At 30.8% G+C, this 16,589-nt stretch overlaps 1 protein-coding gene across 2 annotated transcripts in view; it reads left to right on the forward strand.

The window, feature by feature from the left end:
• The first annotated feature begins 3,330 nt into the window (after window positions 1–3,330).
• Window positions 3,331–16,589, forward strand: part of Glra3 (glycine receptor alpha 3) — a 170,744-nt gene continuing 157,485 nt past the window's right edge. For both annotated transcript variants that reach the window (XM_027927103.3, XM_027927105.3), the window contains exon 1: window positions 3,331–3,401. In XM_027927103.3, coding sequence (XP_027782904.3) covers window positions 3,331–3,401 — 71 coding nt within the window. The remainder of the gene's footprint in view (window positions 3,402–16,589) is intronic.

The raw sequence follows: 16,589 nt of genomic DNA on the forward strand, positions 1-16,589 counted from the left end.
TGTTAGGTCATGATTTAATTTGTATTCTTTATTTGCAAATAATGTTAACCATTTTTAATTATACAAATAAATTATTTCATTTTGATTCATGTTCACAAAATGTTTCCATATTTGTCTTTTACCAGGTTCTCAGACTTTTTCTTCTTGATCTTTAAGGACATATCCTGATTACCTATAATTTGACAATAGTATTATTACTCATACTTCAGTATTAAATAGTCTTTATTTGTTGCTCTTCTTTTCTTGTTAATTTTTATGAGAAATTTATTAAATTTAAAATTTATTCAAAAGAACACTTAGCTGTCATAATGTTTATTTTATCTTTGTTTTCCTCCTTGTTAATTATTTAAGCTATTTTGTTTATCTTCTTCCTCCTATATTTATGAGATTTATTCAGTTGTTCATTCTAACATCTTAAGTTGTATATTGGTGTCATTAATATTCAGCCTTTATTGTATGACCATTTAGGGATACTTTTTTCTAATTAATCACAATTGAAGCTGCATTTAGTTTGTATTATTCTTATTATCCTTAAATTATAAATATTTTGTGATTTTCAATATAGAATTTCTTCATTTAACTTTATTCAATTTCAGTTACAAATACATTCTCAAGATAGTACTTTTAAAAATTAGTTGAAACTTGTTTACAATCCTATAATGGGTTCAATTTTTACAGATGTCCAATGTGGTTTGTAACAAACCTTAGGCAATGTTTTATAGCTATTCATTCAAATTTGTTAATCATATATTTTTGTCAAAATTTGTTTACTAATTTTTTTGGAAATTGTATATGAAATTGTTTTGGAATTGTATATGAAAATGCCCTGCATTGGATTTAATTTTTGTTTGTTTACATTTTTAAGGTTATATTATTGAAGCCTGCAAGTTTGGGAATTTCGTATCTTTTTCGTGAAATTTTATTCATTATATAAATACGTTTTTGTGTGTAAATTCATCATTACTATTATTTTTTCTAATATTAGTATGACTATACTAAATTTTGTTGTTCTTATTAGCATTTAGCTGATGTACTTTCTTTTCCGTTTTTCCTTCCAGATATTCTTTAGTTTATGTCTGTTATACACTGTTACTCTTTTTACTTTTAAAATAATGTCTCCGTTCATATCAGCATTTTACACCTTCTGTTTTTCCTTTATGCTGCAGTCTCAATGAGTCTTGAATAGGGTCTTTTTTACTGTCTTCAGTAGGCAACTTGAATATTTTCTCCTTAACAGAAGTTAAAGTAAAAATCACACCATAGTAGATGATATTATTTTTGTGCAAAAAACTCAAAATGAACTTTTGTTAACTATTTATAACTCATTTTTATTGAGTTTAAAATAATTATTACTGCTATCCAAAGAATAACCAATTAAACAGCATTGGGCCTACTAAGCTTTCAAAGGATTCACTGAAAAACTGTGTTAGTTAAAATGGTATGAACCCTCTGAAGGTGTAAATATTTCTGGGTAGAATCAATGGTATTTCTGATGATACTTCTGGAAGTTTATGATTTAAGTCAGAAAACCAAATGTGAAAAGAATCAGATATATTAAGAACATAAATAAATCCAAAAAAACTCTTTATTTTCACTGACTATAAATAAGCTTATCTACCAAAGAGTAGAGAAAAAGAGTTTTTTTTTTGTTTGTTTGTTTTTTTTTTCATTCTGACCTCTTATTTGAGAGGGTTGAAAGGTTGTGACTGATACCGATATTCTTACAGTTAAATAGAGAATTTCAGGAATACTTAATATGTCAATCAGCCTTCAAATTTAAGAAAAAACGTTGTGGGAAAGATTAAGAAAATATTCTTGACATTTAACATAATCACTGGAAAAGTTAAGAGATAAAAGTAGCACTTTCAGAATAAAATCCGAAGGAGTTTTTGGGAAAAGCTAAAGTTCAAGGAGTGATAATTTTCCTGGCTTACAGTAAATAAAAACTACTAGAAATACTTAAAGCATATGGCTCAAATTCTTAAATTATATTACTTTGAAATATATGAAGTTCTCTCTCCTTTTCCGTCTTCCAGTACAGGACCTAGTGTAGGTGGTCATGGGAGGGAGAGAGAGAGAGAGGAGAAAAGGGAGAGGAAGAGGGATAGAGACTAACCATCATCTGAAATGATAAAAGATGTAGCAATGATACCATATGACCTAGTTATCCTCCTCCCTTAAATTTATTAAGACAAGTAAAACGGGTAAAGAAAACCAAATACTAAGTAGCTTTGTATCTCTAGCAGTTATCTCTTGAGATTTCCCACCTTCATCTTTGGAAAACCATCATTATTACTGAAAGAAACTAAACTTACACGAGTCAACAATGTTTACCATCCAGAAGCTGGCCAGGCTTGAGAGGATTCTAGAAGCAGCTGATTCTTCCGTTCTGCCTGCGCTCCTGCATCACATTGCTTTAGCTTCCCTAGTTAGCTATTCCTTTTCAAGGACCTGTCTTTACTATTGACTTGTATATTTTGGTGTAAGGTCTCAATGACAGTGACAACCAAAAAGACCTGTCTTTACTAAACCGTGCATTTTCCTGAAAAGAATATTAAAGATCCCTCCCGCGTGTTTATTCTACCTAACCCAGAAAAAAGCTGACTTCCACCCAGTTCGCAGCTCTGAGGATTCTTCCTCCAACTCCCTCCATTCACTGCCTTTGGGTTTCGCACCAGTTCCTCGCTTTTTTTTTTTTTTTTTAAATCTTCTTTCCCTTTTTTTTAGGGTTAAATGACAGGCACCTCCTACTGTTTTAAGTGGCCTGTCACTCTGATCCGCTGTGCAGTTGTGATTGGCTAACGAGAGGGCGTATAGCTCCGCCCCCACTTCCCTTTGCCGCGCTTGCTGGGGTTTTTCCCAAAGGTGGAGAACGTGATTCCGGAGGGCTGCAATAGGAGCAGGTGGAGAAGCATCCTTGTTTTGGCAGTTGCTGCAGTTCTTCCTCTTATCGTGGGTCTGAGTCGAGAAAGGACAAGCATTCTTCCGTTGCTGTTTGAGCTTCAGTGAACTGTTGCTCAGAATCTAGGCACTTCGGACACTTCGTCTCACTCCTTTCTCTGATTTCACTGTATAAATCACTTATACATTTGTAACCCTGTGACTCTACTTTCTGCTCATTGCCCAGAGGAAGGGGTCAAACAGGAATTTCAAGTGTTTTGACGAGAGGGTCTGAGTACTGCAAGGAGCTGTCTAAGGTGCTGAAGCTTCCCTAGCGTTTGTCTCCACCAGCGCCACAAGGGCTTAGATTGCACGTTTTCAGTTCTCTTTTTGGTTCCCTATGCCTTGGATAAGTCTGTTATCAGGATCGTGAATATATCTCTCCGTATCATGGCACACGTGAGACACTTTCGGACATTAGTTTCTGGATTTTATTTCTGGGAAGCAGCACTATTACTCAGGTAAGTCTACTTGTATTTACAGTCAGAGGAATCATTAAGTCTGTGCATTACTTTGCAACCACTTGTTATTGATGAAGTTAAAAGAAATTTGCATTCTATACTGACGTACTGAAATCATCCCTTAACTCGTATTGTTTTCTATGTAAAACTGCCTAGCAGTCATCTATTGGGACCTGTGAAAACAGGTGATTTTCCTTATTTTCACTGATTTGTGTATTTGTAAATAGCACCTTAAGTTATTTGCAGCTGAGATTACTTTAGAAAAAAAAAATTCCAAAAGCCTAGATTTTCCTTTTCACATACTGCTTTTACAATTTCCTTTTTAAAGTGACATATATTGTGAGTTTTTTCTTTTTAAAAGTTATGAAACATCTTGTAATTAGAAATGGGACATTACTAACTTTTTAAAAGGCAGAAATATAGAACACAAGTATTTGCAGATCAAAGGAACTCTGAACATTGCTGATATATTCTAAGATTAAGTCAAATGAATGAAAACTAAGGATCTTGCAGGTACTATTTTCTAATGACCTAGTTCAGTTACTACATGAAGGCAAAATCATAAATAATTCATTAGATATGTTTGATATCAAGAATTATTTTGAAGAAAGTATTTAACCAACCTATTAAATTATAAAATTGCTCTATGACATATCATTTTTAAATTCTGTTCCAATAATATTCAATGGGCTTTTTAAAAAATTAATTTAAAGAGGATATCAGAGTGTAGCCAAAAGATCGGCTAATTTAATCCCTATTCTTAATCAAATAATACATAAAGGCAAGATACGGCTCATACAGATTTCTGAACCATCAATACAAAATGTTATTTTACCATTACCATATAATTATCATAAGATTTCCATTTTTTATTGGTGTCAAGCTCTTCAAGAGGGTTGGAGTTAAATAATTTGAGTAAGTTATGCATATGCTGATTTCTATTTGAAGTATGGAAGTATTCTTTTCTGTGTTAGTATGTCATTTTTTTTTTCAATCTTTGGGCTGCCTTAAAAAAATATCAAATGTATCTCATAAACTACCTTACAGAAAGTCAGATTATTTTGATATCTATAAAATAGGAACTGTTTGAGAATGTTATTATATTTCCCAAGTTATTGATTTTTTTAAATTAAGGTTTTGAACTATTGTGAATTAATGTATTTTAAGTAAAAATGTTTTGATATGTTAAATTCTGATAACTTTACAATTGCCAGAAATCTTATATGTATTGAGTAAAACAAAATGTGTGGAGCTTTTTAAATTTATGAAAATTTCATGTAAAAGAGCACTAAGTTCATGTTTTGAAAGAAATTATTCACTTTACTATAATTTCTTTTTAATGTTTAATAATGTGCTTTTTCCCAATGAAATCAGATTATTTTATTATGATAGATACTTAAGATCAGTAAGATATTTTGGTTAATGAGGTCAGATATGTACAGTGGCAATTCACCGTGACATTTGCTATCATTTGCTATTTTCTAAATACATAATACTCATCACTAGATCCTTTGATTTAATACTAGTTTAGTTGAAATTTACAAAAATATATTTCAAATAGATAATAATAATTTGTCTTCATTTATATTGAGTAATTTTAGTTAAAGTGCTTTTTATGAATAATCAAAAATGTAATCTATGAAAAAAGATAATACAGAATTTTATGTAATAATTATATTCTTCATTAAATTTACTTTCTTCTCTAATAATTCAAATAAGGTTAAGGTTTATCTGTATACTGGACTATTCTTAGGTGAGAGTAACTCATAATTCTGTGAAGAATAATCATGTGTGAAAATTAAATGTTTTCACGTTCATTGATGGTTCCTGAAAGAGGATTTCCTATAGTAAAGAAAGGGAAGCTCCCTCTACTGGAAATTATTTGTAAATTAATGTCTTTATGGAAACTAGTCTTTGTTGATTAAATCTGTTTGTGATGTATTAAGCAATAAGAAACAAAGGGAAAATTAAGATAAAGAAGTATTTCATATTAAATGCTCCTACTTATTTGTCTTTTAATTTATTTTTTAAGTTTTATTTAGCTCTTGGCATGCAAGAAGTATTCTTATTTATGGGGTACAGTGTGATATTTGAGAAAATGTATGCACCCTGTAATGATCAAGTCATATTTAGAATAAGCATCACCTCAAACATTTATCATTACCTTGTGTTTGGAATATTCAGAATCCTGTCTTCAAGTTATTTTGAAATATATATTTTAATATTGTTAACTGTGAGCACCCTACTGTACTAAATAACATTAGGACTTACTCCTCCTAAGTATAATTTTAAAAAATTCTAGGTCAATTTGGAGGATAGAAAACCAATCAAAGCCATCAACATTTATAAGTAAATGATTTGCTGGTGCAAAGTTTTTTCATAGGTTTTAATTTTTTTAATTTTTTAGGTGATATATACATATAAAAAGCACACAAATAAAGTTTCCATCTAGAAAAAGTTTCACAGAGGAGACATGCCCAGGTAGAGAGATCTTGGATCAAAAAGTAGAAGTGTCGTTATCACCCCAACCTTTCTCACCATCATATCCTTTACCAGGAATCATCTTATCCAAAAGTAATCACTCTTTGGACTTATACAGTAAACTTATTTACTTCTTTTTAACTTTATATAAAATGTCATTGAGTCTGCTTTATTTTTCTGAGCATTATGTTTATATAATGTATCCATGTTGTCACATGTAGCAGGAAGTTATTACTGCATGCTATTCCATTGTATGACTATACCACAATTAATTTCTCCATTACCCTGTTGAACATTTGGGTTTCTCAAATGTTTGAGGTAATATATACACATACATACAATTTTGGTAATGTGTATGTTGCATCCAAGACTTTCTCTATGAGAGGGATTGCTGGGTCATAGAAGGAGCATGAATGTGTTTAGCTTTAGTAGATACTACCAGTTTTCCAAAGTAGTTGTACCTATTTGAATTCTTATCAGCAATGTTTGAGAGTTCTTGTTGATTACTAGACTAAAACTTGATTAATGCAATGTTATTATATAACATTCTAGCATTTTCTTTGACTACTGTAGAAAGTCACAGATGATATTTTTACCTCTCTTAGCTCTTTTAGCAAATGAGCTTTATAAAGGCAAACTCAGCAGAGCAATAATATTTATTATAAAAATACAAATGGAAGCATTCATTACCAGAATATGTCAGGAATGGGACATTTTTAGAGGAAAATTTTTATGAAGATAATTCTTTAAATTAAAAAAGTGAGAAAGCTGCATACACATAAGATATATGAATTTCAAAGTAGTAAAATTTTTAAAGCATTCACATTTTTCTCAGACATTGCTGCTTTATTAAGCAGTTCTGTGGATTTTTGGTTTTAGTTCTCATATTAATAAAATAAGGAACAAAACATCAGTGTTCAGCTTTCTTTGAAATGGAGATAAGTGATGATTATGAAGAACATGCAGAATAAATTATAAAAGCAGAAAAACTGCCAGAAATATTTCACTTAAATTATCTTCATACTATAACATTTAATTTTTCTTCTTTACAATTTGATATAAAAATAGGCTTGCTCTTTGAATAAATTATGGCACATCATGTCAAAAACTGAATGTAAATTTCAGAAGTTATGATAATCAAAAATAAAAGACTTGATTTACTTCAAAGCCTATGAAACACTTTGGCACTGAATTTCTGGGTTTTGCTTTTGTTATTTTTTGAAGGATGAGAGAAATTCTTTTTAATGTTTATTGGCTCTGTTTTCTTATGTAACATGTTGAAGAAAAATGCACTTCAAGGAATAAATTTTTACTACTATCATGGTTTATGCATACAGGAATAAAAGCAAGAATCTATATAGGTTTTTTCAAATTATGCTACAAATAAGCATATGATTCTGTTCTTTTTGTCTGAAAAATATCATAAATTGTCCCTTGTATAGAAGAATCATAGCCCAGCTCCTTAGTCAATGCCTCAGGCAGTTTACCCTGAAGATTCAGAAAACAGCTGGTGAAATATCTTCTGTTCTATAATGTTCCTCTCCCTTAACCACATAACTGTGTATGAAAGTAAGTCAATCAACAATTATGTGTTTCCTGTATAATGTTAAGCAATTCAAGAAGATTCATTGACCAAATTCTGTGCACAAATATTTCTGCTAAGCACATTTAGTTATGGATGACTGGGAAACTTCTACATTTTCCCATCACAGAAATTAAGTCTAGAAGAAAAATAAAAAGTGTCACCAGTTAAGAAAAACACTAATAACAATGTTTTAAGGAATGTGAAGTAGAGAAGCTGTGAAGAAGGCTCGATACTTGTACCGGGCCTTGTAAAGTACTTCTTCAATCATCAGAAATGAGATGTATGTAAAGTAAATCACACAATTATATAGTATGTGTATGGAAAGTGGTGATGGACTAAGTTGAAGAAATTTATTTTCAATTTAAAACTATATACTAATAACAACAACTACTGATCTAGCTGCAATAATAAACCTACAGCAATATGGAGGAGTTATAGCATCTTTTTACCATGAAATATGGATAACATTTAAAAGCAAATAATTTACAACTGGAGAGTCTTTATTATTGGAATAGTCTTGTAACTTGCTTAAAATACCTCTATAAATCCCTCTCCTTCAGAGATCGTTTACTTCAAATTACAGTTAATAGCCTAGTGGTGTGTACTGGGCCTATAGTCCTATCTACTCCAGTGGCTAAGGCAAGAGAATTGCTTTTGCCCTGGAGTTCATAAGATTGATAATAGTTAGTAACAGTAAGAACTATATTCAGAAGCAATGGCAAAACTACTAGGAAAAATGTTTATAATCTGTTTTTTTACTTTGGAGACTACTTTGGCATTTTCTTCAAAAGATAGTCTCTTAAAAGAAATACTGGAATCAAATCCATTTTCCAATTGAATTATTGAAAGAAAAGAAATTAGCCAAATCCAAAAAAAAAAAAAAAAAAACAAAGGCTGAATGTTTTCTGATAAACATATAGAAGCTAATTCATAATGGGGGGGGGGCAGGGTAGGAAAGAATGAAGGAATTTGGAATTGTGCAGAGGGGAGTGAGGGGAGGAGAGGGGTGTGGGAATGGGAAGGACAGTGGAATGAGACAGACATTATTACCCTATAAACATGTATGATTACACTACTGGTGTGATTCTGCACCCTATTCAGCCAGAGGAAGGAGAAGTTGTGCTCCATTTGTATACAATGTGTCAAAATGCATTCTACTGTCATGTAGAACTAATTAGAACTAATTTAAAAATTTAAATAAAAGAAAAGAGGACTTTGAACTTGGTTTAGGGTGTTTGAGATGCTAGTTTTGCATCCTGTCATCAGTTAGGAATGTAGATATATATATATATATATCTACATTCACATACAGATTTAATGTTAAGAACTGTAGATTTAATAAAGGGTTATAAGAAGAGAGAATACAAAGAAAAAAGAATGGAAAATACATTTACATGTAATAAGATTAGAATACTTAAAGTGGGGTATAGAGAAGAAATAGCTCTGAGCCAAGGGTGGAGGTAAAACTTGTCAGGTTATGATGAAGTGACAAAATTACAAATTTGTCAGAATTTTATCTACCCATCCAAATGACCTTATTAAGTAACATATATCTTTCCATCAATTTTCTATAGTGTTTGTCATTACATGAACTTTAACTAAAGTAATAAACTAGTCTACAATGACAGAGGATACATTTTGCGCAAGTTTTCTCAGAAAATTTTTAGGGAATTATTTTGAAGAAGATAGATCTTTTACTTTCCTCTATGTCGTAAAATATACAGTGGATCATTCTTTGATTCTATCACCAAACCTGTCCCCTACACTTTTCCATATGATTATCTTTACACTTAATTACCAGTACTTATTGAAAATAAATTCATATATAGTTACATGTCTATTTGGAAATATAGTTTTTATTTTCGTTTTTATTTGTTCTTGTTTCCCATTAGGACAACAGTATAGCTTGCAGTTTTGTCTTATAGGGTTAGTAGGCAGGAAAAGAGACATGAGAATCACCTCCAGATAACTAATTCTGGAGTGAAGGCAGGAATTCTAAGAAAGAACCAACTGACTACAAATTCAAACTTGTGTTTCAGATTTTCAGCAACAAATGGAAAGTATTTGAATAAAAAATTAGCTGTTAAGTCACAGAAAATGAATCTGTTCTACAACTGCATGGCAACAATAACACATTTTTAGAAAATAGAGTTTTAAGTCCTTAGATGTTGTCAGAAAAAAATACAGTGGTAAAAAGATGTATCTTCATGACAGTGCATTTCTGAAATTGTGTTAAACTCTCTGTATTAAGAGATTTTTTTTCTAAGAGAAGGTATTTCCATTACATCACAGGCAATTTCAGGTACAGAAGCAGTAACTTTTGTGGTACAATTAGGAATGGGAAAAAATGTAAAAGTTATTAACAGTCTATAGAAATAGTTTAGGGGATGGAATATTCAAATGCAAGTGATGAGTAATTCTCTATGAGGGGACACAAACATTTGTATAAACCCTAAGATGTTTCTCATACTATTATAAAACCTTCGCAACACTGATTCATTGCATTTAAATTGGAGGTAATTGGTCCAGCCAAGATCCTAACTAAATTTGAGAATCTCTGAAAAACATCTCCAACAGGTGGTTAACCTAAATTTTAAAATTCCAGCAATAAAACTTCTTTACTCAGAAAAAAATATTTATCAAATAATTTTAAGAATATAAACTAAAATGTTACTCTATTTTTTCATGGCCAAAATGAACTTATTTATCCTATACATGCCTCTGTAAGTATATGTCTCTGATTTGTTTGTTTGTTGGGTTTATTTTTATTTGTTTCTGTTTCCTCTGCTTAAGACAACCATCCTGCTCAGGGAAACTTTGCCTATATTTGAGGCATGGTTTGAATTAGTAACATTTTCCGTGCAGGAAGCTTGGATGTTCTAACTTTCTACCTAAATTTCTCTATGACTTCTAGAAAAATGTATAAAACAATGACTACATTTAATGGAGCATGCAAAGTATTAGGCAAACAAAACCCTCATTTTTAATAATATATCACCATAGAGATGAAAATTCAAACTTGTGTTTCAGATTTTCATTCAAATTTTCTCTTACCTTCCAATTATAAGTCCCATGGAGATAGGATCATTTCTGATTTTTGTTTTACATGCATAGTATTAATTCACTATCATGCACAAAGCAGATACTCAACTATGAATCAACCTGACATGGCATGTGCCCCTCTCACATATATATGACTTTAGATTTGAATTCCATTTAAATCTGTGTTATTACCTGGAGTAAAAAGAGAGTCTTATATTCAAGATCTCATAAAAGATATAGGATCAAACAAATCTAAGAAGATATTGCTTATTCTGAGAAAAGGCTGTGAAATAGAAATGGAAGCATCTAGTGGAATAATGAAAGATTTGTTTCTCTTTTGCCCCATAATTAATTGAAAATTTGTGTTGTGTATTGCAATATAAATTATTGTGCAATTATATAATAATTATGCAATTATTTCTCAGCATTTTTAAATTCTGAGTCTTAAGGAACTGTTTTAGACATTTTTTTCAAACTGCCTTCTATGAAACTATAATACCACAGATATACTCTATATTTGCTTATGTATTTTGTATATCTGTGCTCTGTATATATCCAAAGAATAATACTTTTCATCCCTGCCCCCCCAAAAAACACTTAGGCTCAGCCCCTGTTGGGTTTTTTGGTTTAATGGTTACTACTCTATCATGCTGCTTGTTAGACTAAAATTGTAGTTTTTACCACTGGGATGAAATAAAGCAAGTATTTATTTATTTCATATTTTACTAGGACTTTGAAGCTCTGGAAAATAAACAAATAGTTGTGATTATTAACCTACTGACACTCTTTAAGATAAGTTAGTCCTGAAAACCCTCAACAATATTATCTTTTTTCAAAATGCATATGGTTCCCAGAAGCTACTAGGCTTTGTAAGAATATATTTCAAGCCACTATTGCCATACCAATGTTATTGCTGGATGCCTTTCATAATTTTTACCCTATCTTAAAATCCTAGAGATACTATAATTTACAGTAATTTTTCTATGATTTAGATTCTGTTGACTTTAATTTTTTGTGTTAGACAAATATAAAAGCTTATATTTCTTTTGAAAGTTAAATTTATCATGTTACAAAGAAGGATCTCAACAGTTGGTGAGGATGTTAGCTTTGGATATTCTTAGATTCAAGAATTAAGAGGTAAAAAGCTGAGAGTTAGTGTTACTACAAAAAGAAACAATAAACCCACAACTTACTAACAACAAGCAAAATGTTAGAAAAGTAGAAGAAATTATTAATGATCAGCAAGGGCAAAATGTTTACCTTGTTATTGTTCATATTTACCACACAGCACTTTAAACAGGAACCTGGGAGAAGAGAAATGATTTGATCTTCAATGAAATGACCACTCGAATGTTTTCCATCAGGTGACTGGGAGGAAAAATGTAAATTCCATCTCTTTGCCTGGCTAATCCCTACTAAATTCACATATTCATTCACCTTCTCTAAGAAAACTTCTCTGATCTCCCTTCCAAGTCTATTTGAGGATGCCTCTTATGTGCCAGTGCCACACAGCTCAAGGGTGTGGTAATCCAGTGCTCCATATAGTTCAAATTGTGAAGTCCTTGAGGCAGGGACAGTAATAATAGTTTTATCCTTAGGGTTTAACAGACTATCTTGAGCAATGATAGAACTATTGATTTTGGAGTGAAGCAACATTTTTTTCATTCAAAAGCAAATTAACAATTTCAAATGAATAATTATCTTCAGGCATAACCAAAATCACTGTTATCTTTTTCTGTTCTTCCATTCAGGAGAACTGCTTGAGAAATTTGGTGCAGGTTTTTTTTTATTCCTAATTTTATTTGTTTGTGGTAATATTTTTTACGACTTGCCTCTTATCTCTCTTTTGTAAGAAAAAGTGCCCTAGGTTATCCATTTACTGACTGTTCACCTATACCACACTTGTTCATATATGGAATTCATCCCCATCTCTAATATATGAAGTAGAATTATGCTTTCATGTTGTGATGGTATCTTTTAAAGACTGACAAAACATAAACAACATTTCATATGAAAATGGTTGTAGCAACTGTTTCATACATAAAATGTTTCATATATAAAATGTATCTTTAAATCATCAAATGATTTTTATTATTTACTTTTATAATATATCTTGACTGGGAAGAGAAAGTATAAGTAAATGATCATCCTAAATATTAATCAAATAAATATGAATCAAATATTAATGTGCATTCTCAAGGTATAATATTTAAATTTGTATTATTACACCCATCACAGTTCTGGGATTATAATCATTGACAAGTTTTCGATTCCCTAGATAAGTTGAGAACCACTGATGTTAGAGAACATTTGTGTCTTTTAATCCAATTATGTGCATTTAATGATTTAGTTCCAAGAGACTCTTTTGCTGAAACTTCTGAAATTATGGTCTTTAATGAGAACCAAACACAGTAACAATTATAGATATTGAGGGAAAAAAATCCCTTTTGGAATGGGAAGGAGCACAAACTCCTTATAACAAAGAAGACAATTTAAATAAAATTTGAGTAGACAGAAACGATGGAAAGAGTATTTTAGGCACAAAAGGCATTGTTCACAATGAAGAGTCTCCCTAGGAAATGGAGGATATGGATAACTTCATAGTAACATTGCTATCAGGGGAAGCCTCAAATTTTCTTTTCTAGTAAATCCATACTTTATGTTATTTCAGGATTAGCTTCCTAGGGAAAATTTATAGGATTATTCTAAGGTGTTAAAAAGTATCAACAAATGTTTAGTCAAAATAATACTTCTCTTTATCATAAGATTTCATTGTCATCACTTGATTGTAAAAGAACATTTTAGTAAGCTGATTTTATATTTACATTTTTGTTAATGTCCATCCCTTAAAGTATATTTGCCCTATGTATTAGAAGTCTAAAGACAAAATAATTAATTATAGATAAATTAAACTAAACAAAAATCCAAGGAAATATGTATGGCTCTTCATAATCTTATTTTAAAAATTCTTATATTCCTGACAAAAGATAATAAAGGAATATATGATGAAATCCTTAACCCATTAATATAAAAACAATCTATCTCTATAAAATGCTTCCTTTTAAATAATAAATCACTCTAATATATGTTTTAAAATATCACTCTAAATGATATTTCTACTAGTTATTAAATCAGTCCCTTTTAAGAAGAGACTTATCTTTAACTTAATAAAATACTGAGAAACCTATCTTTGTATAATATATTCTCCTGTCTAGTACAAATAAATTAATGTCCTCGTGTCTTTAATTTGCCTCCTATTTTATTTATTGGGAAGAAAAGAAGCATCAGAGGATAATACAGAATAAACTATTAAGAAATCTCCCTTTTGCTTCATGTTATTTCATTGTAAAGCCCATAAAATACTTGAAAAGATAAAAGAATTATTTTCCTACCTTAAATCTCTGGAATTCAGGATATCTCTTTCTTCTGCAAAACTTAAAATGGAGTGAGATCATAAAAGATATTGCCTGCTGCAGATCTCTGATGGTGTTTTCTGAGATGATAGCAAGAGAATTATATCTTATGTGTAGCTTAAATATTTCCCCTAAGTAACAACATGTGATCTTAAAATTTTTGCTCTACTTGAAAAGGCCAAAGTACATATCATTCTCTTATATATTGGCAGTTCTTTAATATGTCAACTTAGAGCAAAGATTACACTGAAGAAGTTTGATATGAAAAATTTCAAATTTCTGGAGCAAACTAAAATTCATGCTCATGAACATAGTAGTATAAAGATGGAATATATGCATTTACAAAATATAGCTAGTTTATTTTGGATATTTTGTAACTTAACCAGTATTGCATACTATCTTTTCTCCTCTTGCATTTGAATACATATTTGAACACCAGATTTGGAGACAAGAATCAGGGTCAAGTCTTGGTTCTTGCCTTGGAGGACTGAGTGACCTTTCTACAGACTGAGTGATTGTATTGAATATGCTATTTTTAATTATAACATGTAGAGCTGTATGCACCTAGAGAGTAAAATTAAAAAAAAAAATAACATGGTCGAAATGTGATCATCTCTCTTTAGCAAAAAATATGTACTTAGTATCACTGTTATAATTTCTTACTTCACTTAGTATCAGTAGCCTTTATTCCAAAAATCTATGTAATTTATAAAATTTATTATTATGATAGACATGAGAGGTATTGAATTGCAGGAAAATACATAAGGGATAGACAGACCAGTGTTTCATTGTTGTGTTAGTTCAGAGTAGGTTCCCTTGTGAGTGACAGGAAGACCACAATAATACAGGTTTTAGAAAAATTATTTTCCTTCTGAAAAGAAAAAATAGCTAAGGAAATGAGAAGACTAAGAGTGAAATGGGGGTTAACAATTCTTCCCCCTTCTTGTTTTGCCACCCTAGGATTTCTTCTTTTAAGATCCAAATAGATGCTTTGATTCCAGTCATCATAGCTGCTTTCCAGCCATCAGAAAGGAGGAAGAAGCCTTTCTTTAAAGGCACTTTCAAGACATTAAAGAGTTCTGAGCTTCCCTTTTGCGTGTCCATGGGGCCAAGTTTTGGTGTAAATAGAAATGGCAAGTTTAAATTCTTGGAATGCCCTTAGAGGGAGGGCCAAAGGCTCCCATCTAGTTTTGCAATCTGTCCTGTAGAACTCAGTCATTAATGAAGAAAAAGGGACTTCTTTCTTTTTATTAAATGAAGGAAAGACAATAGGAAAGTAGCAAATCAGATTTTGTTTCAAATATATAATTCAAGAAGTAATTTGAGAAGAAAATATGTGGATTATGAGGAGTAGAAAAATTAATGTCTGAGAAGGTAGAACAGAGTCAATGGCAATAGGATATTCCAAAAATGAAAAGGGGCATACGTAAGAAATAACAAGAAAAAAAAAAAAAAACAGAAAAATGCTTGTCCACTAATTGGATGTAAGGAGAAAGTATGAAAGTATGATAGGATTATTATCATATTTGCACTTTTAGTAACTGGTTAAATTATAGAAACATATATATCCACCTGCACATAAGCATGTAAAACATTATTTATAAATATGTACATGTATTTATAGTATATATGGTTCAATATATCACACATACATATATATATATATACACATGTATATAGATGGAACCATATATATGGATGTTCATATGTATATGGACTGTGTATGTACCACATATATGGTTTTACATATTTATGTATAGTGCATATGTGTACATGTACATGTGTGTTTATATGTGTAATACATAAAATACATATGTATATATAATGTGATATGTATGTATATATAATATGCATGTGCATATATGTATGTTTATATGTATAATGCAATATATGTGTATATAATATATATGTACATATGTGTGTGTATGTGTGTGTGTGTAATGCGATGCCTATGAGATACACGGTTAATGTAAAACTTCAGCTAGAGATGAGAGTATAGATCTGGAAATAGGCAAGATCAGATGTCTAGAATTCTGGGGCAGATCTTTCCAAAATTTTTTCATACTTGAGTAGCATATAATGTTCCACTCAATTGCAATAAATAAGCAAAATTCCTGGCCTGTGGGCTCCAACTTCCCCAAACCCCACACCACATACTAGAAGCTGATCTATGAATAACATGGCACACCTGTAAATTCACTGGGGAATGAATATGAGCAAAAATTATTTTCTGGCCAGAACACTGCTATTCAAATTATGGCCCTTTAACCAGTAGAAAAATCAATAATCTGTACGTCTTATAACTACAAATTTTGAATTCCATGATAATTTCCTAAATCAGAATTTACATTTTATCATGCTCCTCAAGTGATTCATAAGGACATTCAGGTTTAAAAAGTCCTCTTCTAGGAACATCAACTTCTAAGGCATGAAAAGAAGAGAAAATATTGGGGGAAAAAAGAAAAACAGAGTAGTTAAGAGAAAAATGAGAATTACAAGACAGTATATCACAAAAACTGAAGGAAGTATTTTAGAAATTTTAAAAATTATCAATATAATGTCATGAAGTAGAAAAACGAAAAGAATATAGAATATAGAAAAAAATATGGAGGCAGGACACACATGGGAAATTTCTATGCTTCTGTGAACCTAAAACTATTCTAAAAA

Source organism: Marmota flaviventris, chromosome 3 (assembly GCF_047511675.1).
Source record: "Marmota flaviventris isolate mMarFla1 chromosome 3, mMarFla1.hap1, whole genome shotgun sequence".
Classification (NCBI taxonomy): Eukaryota; Metazoa; Chordata; class Mammalia; order Rodentia; family Sciuridae; genus Marmota; species Marmota flaviventris.